Raw genomic sequence first — 13,643 nt, 5'->3', positions numbered from 1 at the left:
GTGGCCACACGTCAGCAGAGGGGCGGGGGCGACCAATGCCTTCCTTCCATTGGGTAGCCCCACGGTGATTGACGGGGGTGCCAACCTATCGAGATGCGCCCTTGCTCTGGTGGTGGGGGGGGCGGAGGTTCAGCTGGGCCAGTGCACCCAAACAGACATGTTGTACATGTACATCAGCTCCGTGGGTTGATACGCCTCCGGGTCCTGTCAGTATTGTACTTGGGCATCTGTACCAATGGGAGCAGTGAAGGGGCTGTGATTAAACACCGCCCGTGTTAATGGGAGACACGAGAAGAGCGCGAGTGGCGGCCGGTTGAGCGCGAGCCGATGTGAGCCGGAGGCCCGGGGGCCGGCGGGGCGATCATGGTGCGAGTGTACAACTGTCACCCCTTCTCCTCGCAGCAGATTGTGGGCGTCGCGCAGGAGCCGGCGGCGGTGTGCTGCGGGCGGGACACGCTGTTCGTGCTGTGCGCGGGGGCCGGCAGGGTGCAGGCGTTCAGCGTGAGCCGCCAGGGGGGCTGCGAGCCGCTCTGTACCTTCAGCACCCTGGGCACCGTGCAGGGCCTGGCCTACAGCCAAACAGGTAACAACAACAACACGTCATACTTCACCCCCCCCACACACACATACACAACAACAACAACAACAAGTCATACTTCACCCCCCCCCCACACACATACACAACAACAACAACAACAAGTCATACTTCACCCCCCCCCACACACATACACAACAACAACAACAACAACAAGTCATACTTCACCCCCCCCCACACACACACATACACAACAACAAGTCATACTTCACTCCCCCACACACACATACACAACAACAACAACAACAACAAGTCATACTTCACCCCCCCACACACATACACAACAACAACAACAACAACAAGTCATACTTCACCCCCTCCCCCACACACACACAACAACAACAAGTCATACTTCACTCCCCCACACACACAACAACAACAACAACAACAACAAGTCATACTTCACTCCCCTCCCCACACACACACAAAAACAACAACACGTCATACTTCACCCCCTCCCCACACACACACAACAACAACAAGTCATACTTCACTCCCCCCACACACACACACAACAACAACAACAACAACAAGTCGTACTTCACCCCCCCCCCCACACACATACACAACAACAACAAGTCATACTTCACCCCCCCCACACACACACCAACAACAACAACAAGTCATACTTCACACCCCCCCCACACACACACAACAACAACAACAAGTCATACTTCACACCCCCCCCACACACACACAACAACAACAAGTCATACTTCACTTCCCCCCCCACACACACACACAACAACAACAAGTCATACTTCACCCCCTCCCACACACACACACAACAACAACAAGTCATACTTCACCCCCTCCCCCCACACACACAGCAACAACAACAAGTCATACTTCACCCCCCCCACACACAACAACAACAACAAGTCATACTTCACCCCCTCCCACACACACACAACAACAACAAGTCATACTTCACCCCCTCCCCCCACACACACAGCAACAACAACAAGTCATACTTCACCCCCTCCCACACACACACACAACAACAACAAGTCATACTTCACCCCTCACACACACACACAACAACAACAACAAGTCATACTTCACCCCCTCCCACACACACACACACACACTCCTGATCCCAACCACCAGCTCGGGTCCCGACCCAACTGACCAGCGCCTTGGGATGTCCTCCCGACGTGAAAGGCGCTCTATTAAATGAAATGTTGTTGTTGTTGTTGTTGAGTGCTGTGCAGTGCCTCGGGGCGTCCTCCGGATAACACAAATTGTAATTTGTTGCTGTGGATCAGTGGGCCGTGTGCATCCTGCTCCGCCAACCACCTCTGCCGAGGCTCGACTTGCCTGTTCGGGTGGATGTTAAAGGTCCGGGCGGCAGTGTTATCCGAAAAGCAGAGGGAGTCTAGTCTGCCTCTCCCGGTGTCCTGGCCGACAATCCCCCGAGACATCGTTGGGCAAATTGGCCGCTGTGTTTGCCCAGAAATTACACAGTCATTCCACTTTGCAGAGAATCCTGTCGAGCGCTTTGAGACATCCAAGCGGGAAAGGTGCTGCATTACTTTTGTGGGTTATTGTTAATTCTGTGCTTCGGGGATGATCCATTTCTGTGTGTTTGGTGACCTATTTCTGTACAGGTGACTACCTTGCAACAATCGAGGAGAGAAGTGGCATCCTGTACCTGCGAGCCTATTTGAATTGGCGACGATGCGAGGCTGGGAGAGATTGTCGAGTGGGTGTGCGGATGGTAGGACACATTCTGGACGGTCCGTTTCAAGGTGCTCCGAAAGATCAAATGGAGATTGTGGAAATGCCTCTGGCAGACCCGCCGACATGCCTTTCCTGTTGCCCTGTCAAAGGGGATCTGATTGTTGGGTGTTGGAACAAAGTGGTGTTGTTTCACTTGAAGAAACAGATCCTAGACGGTCACCCACCACTCCTGGATTTTGAACGCGTTCTAATCCTGCATTTTAGTTTAAACCCACTGAGTGTGTCTCTGTGCGATGGCTGTGTGGCTGTGACAACTGACTTGGAGGTACTGGTACTAATGTTGGAGCCTTCCCAACCGGGAGAAGCTGGTGACCAGGACAGAGCACAGAAAATGAGAGAGGTTGCTGACCCTGGGGAAGGCAAATCCGCAGAAGGTTGGTACCTGAAACTCTTCATTTTTGCTTGTGTGCGGTAACATGACCTACTCCCATCGAATTACAGTTTGAAGGAAAATGCAACAATCTGCAATATAAAACAGTTAATGTTATTTGCTCAGTCTGCAACTCTCTTGCCTCTGGGTCAGAAGTTTATGGGACTCTGAGATCACAATCTACTCTAGACTGTCTCCAGTGAGGTAGTGGTGTGCAGCATTGCCAGAGGTTGAGGTCCTTTGGATGAGTTGTTAAACCAAGGTTCTGACTGCATGTTCAGCACCAAAGTTTGGCACAAGTGAGATAGACAGTGAAGCTTGGGATCGGTGGGATTTTTTGGATGGTGGAACTGCATTGGTTTTGCTGTAAGTGAATATTCAATCAGCCAGTCCACACTCGTGTTTATCTTCATGAGCCCTCTCACTTCCCCCGCTCCCCCATACATAACCTATTCCTGTCCCACCCCTGATATTTACCTGGACACTAGTTTCAGGAGTGATGACATTTCCCCGCCATTGACCCTGACCCAAGGTGTAAACAATGTGGGGATGTCGGTGTGATCATCCAGTTTTTCTTAGGAAATATTATTTAAGTGCCAATCATTTTCACCCTTCTTGTCCACGCCTCATCTAGAGAGCAAGATTGAAGATTCTCCATCTGTTGGTCCAAGAGATGGCTCCGAGGAGTTTGTGCTGTTTCAGAGTCCGTTGGAGTTGCTGGATGAAGACACATGCGCGTCTGGAGTCTCAACCCTCTTGGAGTGGACGAGTGTGCAGGGCCTGAGGACTGATCTGCGGAACTGTTTGCACGTACGCCAGATCCTGTACAGGTAACCTAGGGTTCAGTGTGGGCTCTCTGTAACTATAAACTCCTGGGAAAGTCTGTTTCATTTATCGTCTTCCAAAGCCTGACCTCTACATGGTTCACAATAGTTCTTAAGATTATTATCCATTTTGTGAAGCGCTCCGAGATGTGAACGATACTACATGATAATAATCCTTGCATTTGGCATGGTACCTTATCATGTAGTCGAGACGTCTCAAATCGATTCATAGGATTTACTGTAAACTAAAGGATTGACTATTTTGTGGATGAAATGCGCACAGCAATGCCCCACGAACAGCTGTAGAGTGAGTGACTAATTTTATTTTAGGGATTTTTGGCCAAGACATCGCGAGAGAGAAACTCCCTTCTCTTTTTGAATATCACTTCGGGATCTTTAACATCCACCAGAACAGGCAAATGGGAACCTCGTTTAACATCTCAACTGAAGGACAGCATCTCTTGACAATGCAGTGCTCCCCCAGTTGGAGTGTCAGTTTAGACTGTGCAATTCCAAGTCCTGGAGTAGGATTTGAAGCCACATAAATGAATGTACGTTGTTCTGCACAATCTGACATTTTAAGCAGTTTCAGTTCAATGAGACGTGATGTGCGGCATGTGTTATTCTCCTGATCTCAGCATTGTGATGGCATCGTCACCAGGGTCCCTGGGTACACCATTACTGGGTGGTTTTAAGGCAAAGCCTCTGTCTGTTCTTGATATGACCTCAGGCTACCAATGATTCTCAGTGATTGAAGCCTCTGAGCAGAGAGAAGAAGCTGATTTTTGAAATGATCAGTGACACCTTCCATCGATTATTTTCCAGTGGGACTTCCACAGTAGCTCACTGTGATCTGGTGCATTAAAATAAGGCAGTGCAACCCGTCTTATCCTTTCTCTGACTGTGCATTTGGTCAACACTAACATCCTCTCCTCTCTGCTTGCTGCTCCCAACTTCTCTGTGAAGCTCCTGGAGATGTTATTAGAGGTGATATGTAAATGAAAGTTATAATTGCTTCAATCCTCCATCCAATTTTTGGGGACTTTTTGAGATATTTGATTCTTGGATTAAATTTGGTTCATATTTTGATGTTGATCAGTATCAAATCAAAAAATGATCTTTTTATGTTCTGACAGTTTGCGTTCTCTTGATTTCCTTCCTTCACCTACTTCCTGTTTCCAAGCTTCTACTGTGTACTATTTACCATGACTGTCTGGTAACGGAATTTCCCCAGATTCACCTCCCTACCTCATTTTGCCACACTGAACCCATTGTAAACATTTAAATATAACATGGGGACATCTCTGATGGTATAGTGGGTAGAGCTGCAGCTTACAAACCAGGATCTCAACCCTTGCTGAGTTTTCTGGCAACTAGGGTTGACCAGGCTGGTGAAATTGGCCCTGGACTTTCCAGTGTTAGGGAAGGGAAAAACAGCCAGTGTCTTAGTCGTTGGAATCGCATCACCTAAGATGACACCCCAATGTAGTGCTGAGGGTGTGTTTCATTATCGGAGATGCCATCATTTGGATGAGACATTAAACCGAGGTCCCATATACCTGTTCAGGTGAATGTTAAAGATCCCATAGCACTAAAAGAGAAGGGAAATTCTCCCAGTGTCGTGGCCAACTAATCCCCCAAATCAAATTGATCATTCGCTCCCCGGCTGTTTGTGGGACACTGCTGTGCTCAAACTGACTGCTGTGATTTGCCCACAAAATACACTTTACAATAAATCTTGTGAAGCACTTTTAGAAGTCTCGACAACATGACAAGGCGCTACATCAAATACAAGGATTATTATTGTTATCACATTCATTGGTCACACTAAATTTAAACTTAATAGCTGTGTAGTTTTTGAAAAGTGAACTTTTTTCTCTCTCCAGGCGTTTTGCTCCAGATCTCTCCCATATTTACTCCATTGAGGAAACTGCTCTGCATTCTCTCCAGCTCTTGCCCATGTACACAACAGGTCAGAAAACATTCAAGACATTTACAGAGCCCATGTTCAGACAGTAACCCTCGGCTTTTCCCCAGGCCCAATCCATCCAAACTCTGGGGTTCCTAAAGCCAAACGCATTGTCTAATCCCATAACCTGGTGTGTTGGGTATTCACCTCCCAGCTCAGTGCAGTCAGTGAACAAACATCCTCAACAGGTCTGTCTGTAGAATTTCAATAATCGAGCAACACTTTCTGTGGGTCACAATGGTCCCATTTTGAGGTGATTTGGGGAGGAAATTTAGGCTACACATCTTCCTCCCTCATCCTGTTCATTGTTTATTTCCCTTTAAAAATTGCTATGCAGTCTGCCATCAAAAGCCATATGTGGTTAAACGTTCCGCATTCTCATGGGGGAGGGAGGCAGCCCTGTGCATATTAATGTATTGGTTAAATTTATATCTCTATTGAAATATACAGATTAAACATTCTCAGATCAATTATTTTTCTGCTCAACAAAACATTTAGCACAACTTTTTTTTCTTTTTGATTTTACTTTTTGTTTAGAAACCTGTGGGCTTTTTCTCCAATCTTATTTTGCAATCTCTTCCTTTCCCCCCCCACCACCACCCCGGCTAGGATGTCCGCCAGGGAGTGAGGAGAAGGAGATACTCAGCCTCTTCTGTTTCTTCTCGATGCCACATGTGGGCTACTTGTATAGCGTAGGAAAGATGGTGCAGCTGCTCTCGACCTATCAATATCCAGAGAAAGCGAAGCAAGCAGTTCTCAGCTCCCAGTTCCTGCACGTCATCACCAGGTACACAATGCGGACTCCGAGTGGGTTAATCTTATATTTAGTTTTTTTTAAAAAAATCCCCCACCAGGTCTGCCGCATCATTGGTGAGGCCTTTATCAGAGGCCTTTATCCTCTCTGCCCACCCACCCTTTGGAACTCCATCTCACAGTCCCTTTGCCTTGCCTCCTTCAAGGAACATCTCAAGACCCTCCTCTTCGACCACGCCTTCGGTCACCCTCTTACCCGTAGCCTCCCCTGCCCTCCATTCCCTTGAACCGAATCCCCTGTGTACAGGATTAGGCTGGTTCATTTGGACACTTAATTGAAACAACATCAACAAGGGAGATTGACCTTACTAATGGAATATTCTTTCTCTCCCTCGCCCCCCCCCACCTGGCTTCGGAATGGCTGGCAGGAATGACTTGCAGTGTTACACAGTCAGGTGCAGTGCAGTAGCTGCCCGGGATGAGGATCCGGAGATGGACACAAATAACAAGGTGATGATGATGATTCTTGCATTTGATAAAGCGCCTTATCACGTCTTCAAGACGTCTCAAAGCGCTTCACAGAATATACTGTAAAGTGGATTGAATGCATATTTTGTGGATGGAACGGGCAAAAGGTAATTGTCTCTCTCACACTTTCAAAATGGATAAATCTTCAGTATGATTTGAAAGCCAGTTTCTTTTTATGAACTGCAGAAAAAAATGACTTCCGGATTCAGAGTAAATAGTCCCCAGCAAGGTCTCCCCGATGAGATTGAGTGGAGAATGGGTCGCCAAGGAGACCCAAACAAGCCCCAGGTTTGATGCTGCAGTTATAAATGCGCCCACATACACTCTGGGCTGGATGGTGACGAGCTGCTTTTATTGTCTGAGGCCGGTAAAGTCATCCTTGATTGTGTGTCCTTATGTTTCATACACATTGGATAGTACCATGATCTACCACATGAGGGCACAGTAAAATCTTCAGCTGGAGGCACTATCAAAATAAGTATACTCAGCCCCCAAGTATCCCATTCACTTCTTTTTCCTCTCATATCAGTGGCCTGATCCATGGATTACCTCTATTAACATTCACCATTTGTCAGAATCGATTGAATTGTGGCTCTGATCATCTGTATCATAGTACAGTGGAGGCGGGCAGCAGTCCACATTCCTCATGGTGCGTCCTGGTGCTAATCTTTCCTTGTGCTTGTGTGTTTCTCTGGTTAGGCTTGTCCAGCCTTTTTCATGCAAGTATGCGCTCTGCGCATGCAGCTCTTCATTGGGCTGCAAGCTGCATGTCACTCCAGAAACCATCTCATCCTGCTGACCAGAGCTGAAGCTGAAGTCAGTGTTGAAGAACGTGGATCAAAGAAGCTGTCGTAAGTGTGTGTGCGTCAACTCGAGGCATCTTGTCCATCAAATAGCCTTCCTCTTGGCGCCTGGTTAAGATTGTGTCTTCAATCCCCAAGCTGGGACTTTGAGCTCACAGTCATGGCTGACATTCTTAATAAAAGGGAATTAGCCCCATGAAATGACTAACATTAAGATGGGCCTCACAAGATCACACAACTGGTTTGGATGAAGATGGCCCTGTTAGATCTCATATTGCCCGAACACCAACTCTACTTTTCCTATCAAAATATCAAACAGTTTCTTAAATTGGGTCCAGTAACCACCCATCCTGGTAATCTGTTCCAGTCATTAATTATCCTCCAAGTAAAGTAATACTTCCTGGTGTATGTCCTGAAATTGCCCTTTTGTATATCTAAACCTGGATCCTATTCTGCTGTCGTGATGTAACTAAAGTTTTGTTCTGGATTTATTTTTTTCTTCAAGCATCTGTCCTGTTCCCTTTTGAAATGTATGAAATTTGCCTTGTCTATAGCTTGTGACAGAGAATTTTACATTTTCCTCACCCTCTTGAACATTAATACATCTTACTGCAAAGAGTACATTTAATTGTCTGCTTGTCTGGCTTAGCTTCATTCTAATTTTCAATTGATGCAAAGATGTGAATGATTTTGTCAGAATGAAATTCCTGTTTGATCTTTGTTTCAGGCTTCATAAACCCAAGGCTAGTAAGAAGAGAGCACCGGTTACTAACCAACCAGGGTGGAATTTATATTGTCTGCAGATCATTCCGACGATTCAGTTGTGCAGGGAGATGGTGAGTATGTGCATATTTACGCACACTGCAATAGTGCTACGTTTGTAGACTTGATGTGATGGATATGTGCAAATGTAATGGTAGGCATGCGTGTCTGTTCAAACTAATTGTGTGCATGTGCTTGCAGTTTAATTTGTGCATATGTGCGTGTGCTCACAGTTTAACCTTTGTATGTGTGCATGTGCTTGCATTAACTGTGTGTGTGTGTTCACACTGTGTAATGGATGGCATTGGGTGGGACTAACGTGTGGTGTGTGCAATGCCTGCAGGTGGAATACAGTAAGAGCTATGAAGCCTGCAGTCCCCAGAGCTACGTGCATCTACTGAGCGAGGCCCACTTGCTGCTGAAAGCAGCGCTGCTGGAACCTAGCCCATGTGACCCAGACAAGAGAGAGGATGTGCTGTCTGCTTTCAAAGAGAGCTGTTTGCAAATGGGAGACTGCTACAGCCGGTGCGTGTATTCCTGTCCTGCCTTGTGCTGTGGTTACATTGAGCTGATTTATTTACTGACGATTGAGGGCACTCCCCGTCCCACTCTGGGTATTGAGCCTTACACAAGTCATCAGAGGTTCCAATAAAAAAGTCATTTCAGCCCATTTGATTGCCATGCTTCCAGAATCTCCCCCCCCCCCCCCCCACTATTCCCATCACAGCATGAAACTTTTTTTAAAAATGAATCCAGTGTCTGGTTAAAGAAATACTTTCCTTTCATCCTGCTCCCTTATTGCTTTTAGGGATCTTGGGAGACACTGAATTTACGGATGGGTATTTTATTATATCTAAGGTCCCTGGATACAGAACCTCCCACGCAGCACCCCTCCCCACAGCACTGTGCTAGGGTGCCACCCCCAACAGTGATCTCTGGTGTGAGGCTTGAGCCCACAACCTCCTGACCCAGAGGTGTGGATGTGAGGCTGATTGAAGTGAGCTCTCCAGCCTTGACCTCAGTGCTGTCTTGCTCGAGCCAGCCCGAGGTCAGACAAATTGGCCATCATGTTTCTGGAGGTGTTGATATCATCTAACCTTTTCTTTGGAACAGGCTTGACATGGATGACTTCCACTTGGCCCTGCCCTACTACCAGATGTCTGGCCTGCCACTGAGTGACATCATCAGCACTCGATTCTCGTGGGAGAATAAGTCTCAGAAATTTGGCAAAGGATTTATTTACTACTTGAAGCATTGCATCTGCCATGAGGGACAAGACCTGTTGAGTGAGGTGAGCACTGTCGGACCTATTCCAATTGTTTACTTTCATTGTGAATGTGGCTGAAGAGATGAGACTTTAAAGCCTGGCACCACCTGGCCGTTTTGGTTGGGTTTTGTCGATTTCAGCCAGTGTTGCCTTCTACAATTTTATGTGGTTCGGGTCCTTGTCATGTTATCCTGTCTCAATCCTCAAGCCATCTCGAGGCCTAACTGGTCATTCCTCCCCTCCCCCTCTCAGCCTCTACTTTCAGCCAGTATTGCTGAGCACCTTGGGATATCCTCCTGATATGAAAAGGGGTCTACAGAATATAGTCAATTCACTTTACAGTATATTCTGTGAAGCGCTTTAAGACATCTGAACGACTTGATAAGGCGCTATATCAAATGCAAGGGTTATTTATTAATTTCATTTTTGTCTAAAACTCTAGGAAATGGCAAACCAGGTGCTGCATGTGTTCAAGGTGGCTGAACCCACATACATCCCCCACGCCCTGTGTAGCCCATGCATGGGAAACATCTGCCTCAGAACAGCCTGGGACCATCTAGAGAGACTGTCCATGGTCAGCCCGTCACCACTGGTAATGCTCACCAAAGCCTCCTTTGCATTGAGATTGCAGGACCTGCAACAGTACAACACGCAGATGGAAAGATACACTGAGGTAGATATAATAATAATCGTTGCATTTGATATTGTGTCTTTCACACCAGGAGGCCAGCTCAGAATGCTTTCTAGAATTTACTGCAAGTTCTAGTTACTGTGTATTTGTGGATGAATATGGCTCTCAATTTACCAATCCAGCAATATCCTAAAATGACTTTCCTGATTGCCACTGTGGGTTGCTGGGATCCATGTGTAAACATTGTAGCACTGAGGTAGAGCACAGTTGTAGTTGGTTAATGTTTATCCAATGTTCTTTTATATTGCCCACTTCAAAAACCATTTGTGAAATGTTTGCAGATGATATTATGCTGTCTCCTCGAGTTGGGTCCTTGAAGGTACTGATTGGAAGATAAAAGGGCATTGGTCCCATTTGTTGATTTTTATTGATACCTGGGGTTGTAGTGAACTTTTGCTCTGTGGGAAGAGACAAAGAGCAATCTGTTCAGAAGGAGCAGCTGCAGGTAGGGCTCAGGCCAACACTAAGCAGTTACTGAGCATCAGGAGACGGAGTTGGTTTTACGACGACATGTCTAATTGTCAAAGCCCCTCGCATAGGACCTGCGTCAGCCTGATTTGGACCTTGAATATCAAGGTGGTTACCCTGTCACAAGCTGTCCTGTAAAGGTCCTCCCACCATGCTGAAGGCATGTGTGTGGCAGAGAGGCAGTTAACCCAAAGAAAATTGAAGTAAAGTATTCATATCGTAATACCTTTGTATTTAAAAAAAATCAAAGGGCCTTTTCACCTCTTTTCTCTGTTGCTAGCTCTGTATGCTATATGTGTGATGTTCTAAGATTGGGGTTAAGATGTATCATTTAGTGGAGAGCTTTTTCGCCCTCTAACCTAACACTGCCTCTCCTCCAGATGAAGTTGGTTTTGGGTTTTGTGGATGAACCAATGCTCTTGCTGTGTGGCGGCATTGTGGCCACAGAGCTGGCCCGGCACCTGGAGAAAACCCAGCCTGGTCTGCTCATCACTGCCTTTGTGGCTCTTCTAGACAGCAAAAAGCTTCAGCTTGAAGAAGCGGATTTGTTCTTTCGGGTCAGTTACCACAATGTGTACTTCCAGGGCCTCTCAGTGATAATGGGGTTCATAGAATATTACAACACAGAAGGAGACCATTTGGCCCATCGTGCCTGTGCCAACTCCTTGGAAGAGCTACCCAACCAGCCCCTCTCCCCTGCCCTTACCCCATACCCCTGCATTTTTTTTCCTTTTCCAAGTATCCATCTGTTTTCACGGATCACAGAGTGGGAAGGGAGTTTGAAAGTGTAAATGTCAAAGTGGGGGATTTTTAAGAGGATTTTGAAGCAGGAAGAGTGGCAGGCGGGTAGCTGCTCGTGTTGGGCTCTGAGGTCAGAACCTCCACTGCATACAGCCTTGAGAAAAGTCTGAATGCAGAGGGCAGCTTTTCAGTGAATTCAATTAAGGGATTTATTGCTGATCTTTGATGTCAGTAGTTGTGGTTTACCATTCTTATCTAAACTTACAACAGTCCATCACCTCAGTCAAGTAACCTTACAGGTACTGAAGTCAATGTGAACAGGATTTGAGGTGAAAACTCAGCATTCTAACTTCCCAACACCCAACTCTGAGCTTCTGGCTTTACAGACCTTGAGCCTCTTGTAAGGCTGCTGGCTTCACACATGTTGGCAGCATTCCCAGACATTCCATTCCAGGAATCTAGCAGCATGTGATGTGTCTGGAATGTCAGCCACTGTCTCAATGCCCATTACTGCTAAAACACGTGCTCTTTGTCACGCAGAGGCTGACTGTCTGAGTGAGGCTGATGCTAATTGTGCCTCTTTAGGAGATCTGTAAGGAGGAGGGTGAAGAGCCTGTGGAGCCGCAGCTGTTGGTTGATTTCTGGGAGGCCATGTTGGTTGCTGGCAACGAGGAGGAGCTGGTGCAGAGGCTGCTGGGAAAGCTGGTGTCGGTGTATGTCCGTAGAACGGCCGCCAGGCTGGAGCCTGAGCGCAAGCCACTCAGAACATTGGAGGACCTGGTAGTGCACTAGCGGCGCAGGCATGGTGGGGCACAGGGGTGGTGGGGGTGGGGGGGCAGGGAATTGTGCCGGGGGATGGGGGTGAGGCGGTGGCAGGAAGGATGTGGGGACGGGGAGCTCAATTGTACTGAACCAATTAGCTTAGATGTTCCACATGTTGATATTCCCCCAGATCAGCTCGTGTTCTCACTTTGGTACAATTTTCTCTTGGGTCAATTTTATCAATGCACCAAGTGATCACCCGCCAAGCTTCCCGGAGGATCTGCAGAAGTTGCAGGTTTGTATTCATCTGCAGCGTTTTGCTTTTGGATTTTGGCTTTGTGAGAGAGCCAGGGCCCTTGCTCTGCCCTCCCCCCTTCCCCAATTCCCCACAAATAACATCATCTCTCCTTCCTCCACAGTCCCTGTTGTGTGGCCCCTCAGTTGATGTGAAGTCTGTTCTTCCTCTCCTGCGCCAGTTCCCTGAAGACAATGGCCCTGGGCTCAGCACCAGTGCCCTGTGTCAGACTCGCCTAGGGCTCTATGACAGTGCTGTGGATCTGCTCCTCGACCACTGTCCTCAGGCTGTCCTTGCATTTGCCAGGTGTCACATGCAGCACCAAAACCAGGTTTGGATCAGATGTTTTACATACCGGGTGGCACAAATTGCCTACACAACAGTCTTGTGCTCAGGGTAATTCACGCAGAAAATAGCTTTGTAATATCTTGATTAAACCACTGTATCGAATACAAGTGTTGAGAACCCAGTAACCATGATTGTAGTCGGCTCTTTTGTAGCCAGGGTCTGTGGATTGGGATTGTTTCTGAGGCTGACCTCATTCTGCTGATGCCAGTGACCTATTTTTGCTTCTCCAGCCTCTGTGGTGGAAAAAGCTTTTGCCTGAACTGTGCAGGAGGACGAGAGGAGATGGGAAACACCACAGTGTCCTCGTTGCTTCACTGAAAGGTATTCTCAGAGAGATATATATAATGTGCTTTTTTATATATATGTGTATATATATATATATATATATATATATATGAGCTCCCTAACCCCATTTCTCCAGTCTCTCCATGTTGTCTCTGTGCTGGCTCTCGCTTTCCCACTGGATCTCTCCTTTCATCCTATTCCCTGCTCTCTCCTCATCGTGTCTATGCTGGTGCTCGCTCCCCCACTGGAGCTCTCTACTTCCCCTCGACTACTCCTACAGTTACCTCTCATACTGGAGTGCGGTTTCCCAGCTGCCTCAACCACGGAACCTTCTCCAGATGAGGGCCAACAGGGAGTTTTGTAACTGAGCCCTTCTAAAGACAGTTGATAGTAGTAATCGTGTCTTAATTTGGATTCTAGCTTTTTTTTAATGAACTGC

At 47.1% G+C, this 13,643-nt stretch overlaps 1 protein-coding gene across 3 annotated transcripts in view; it reads left to right on the top strand.

Annotated features, from left to right (window-relative positions):
* Positions 1-113: 113 nt before the first annotated feature.
* Positions 114-13,643, top strand: part of hps3 (HPS3 biogenesis of lysosomal organelles complex 2 subunit 1) — a 14,757-nt gene continuing 1,227 nt past the window's right edge. For 2 of the 3 annotated variants that reach the window (XM_007902441.2, XM_042338989.1), the window contains exons 1-16: positions 114-583; positions 2,206-2,712; positions 3,343-3,538; positions 5,419-5,504; positions 6,111-6,288; positions 6,683-6,764; positions 7,482-7,633; positions 8,313-8,421; positions 8,691-8,872; positions 9,461-9,638; positions 10,057-10,287; positions 11,154-11,330; positions 12,100-12,294; positions 12,467-12,571; positions 12,696-12,902; positions 13,150-13,240. In XM_007902441.2, coding sequence (XP_007900632.2) covers positions 364-583; positions 2,206-2,712; positions 3,343-3,538; positions 5,419-5,504; positions 6,111-6,288; positions 6,683-6,764; positions 7,482-7,633; positions 8,313-8,421; positions 8,691-8,872; positions 9,461-9,638; positions 10,057-10,287; positions 11,154-11,330; positions 12,100-12,294; positions 12,467-12,571; positions 12,696-12,902; positions 13,150-13,240 — 2,896 coding nt within the window. In that variant the 5' untranslated portion in view covers positions 114-363. The remainder of the gene's footprint in view (positions 584-2,205; positions 2,713-3,342; positions 3,539-5,418; positions 5,505-6,110; positions 6,289-6,682; positions 6,765-7,481; positions 7,634-8,312; positions 8,422-8,690; positions 8,873-9,460; positions 9,639-10,056; positions 10,288-11,153; positions 11,331-12,099; positions 12,295-12,466; positions 12,572-12,695; positions 12,903-13,149; positions 13,241-13,643) is intronic. The other variant, XM_007902442.2, reaches the window with a different exon arrangement.

This window comes from Callorhinchus milii, unplaced genomic scaffold (genome assembly GCF_018977255.1).
Source record: "Callorhinchus milii isolate IMCB2004 unplaced genomic scaffold, IMCB_Cmil_1.0 Scaffold11, whole genome shotgun sequence".
In the NCBI taxonomy this organism is placed as follows: domain Eukaryota; kingdom Metazoa; phylum Chordata; class Chondrichthyes; order Chimaeriformes; family Callorhinchidae; genus Callorhinchus; species Callorhinchus milii.
The sequence above is the reverse complement of the archived record's forward strand: the minus strand, read 5'-3'. Positions and strand labels throughout refer to the sequence as shown.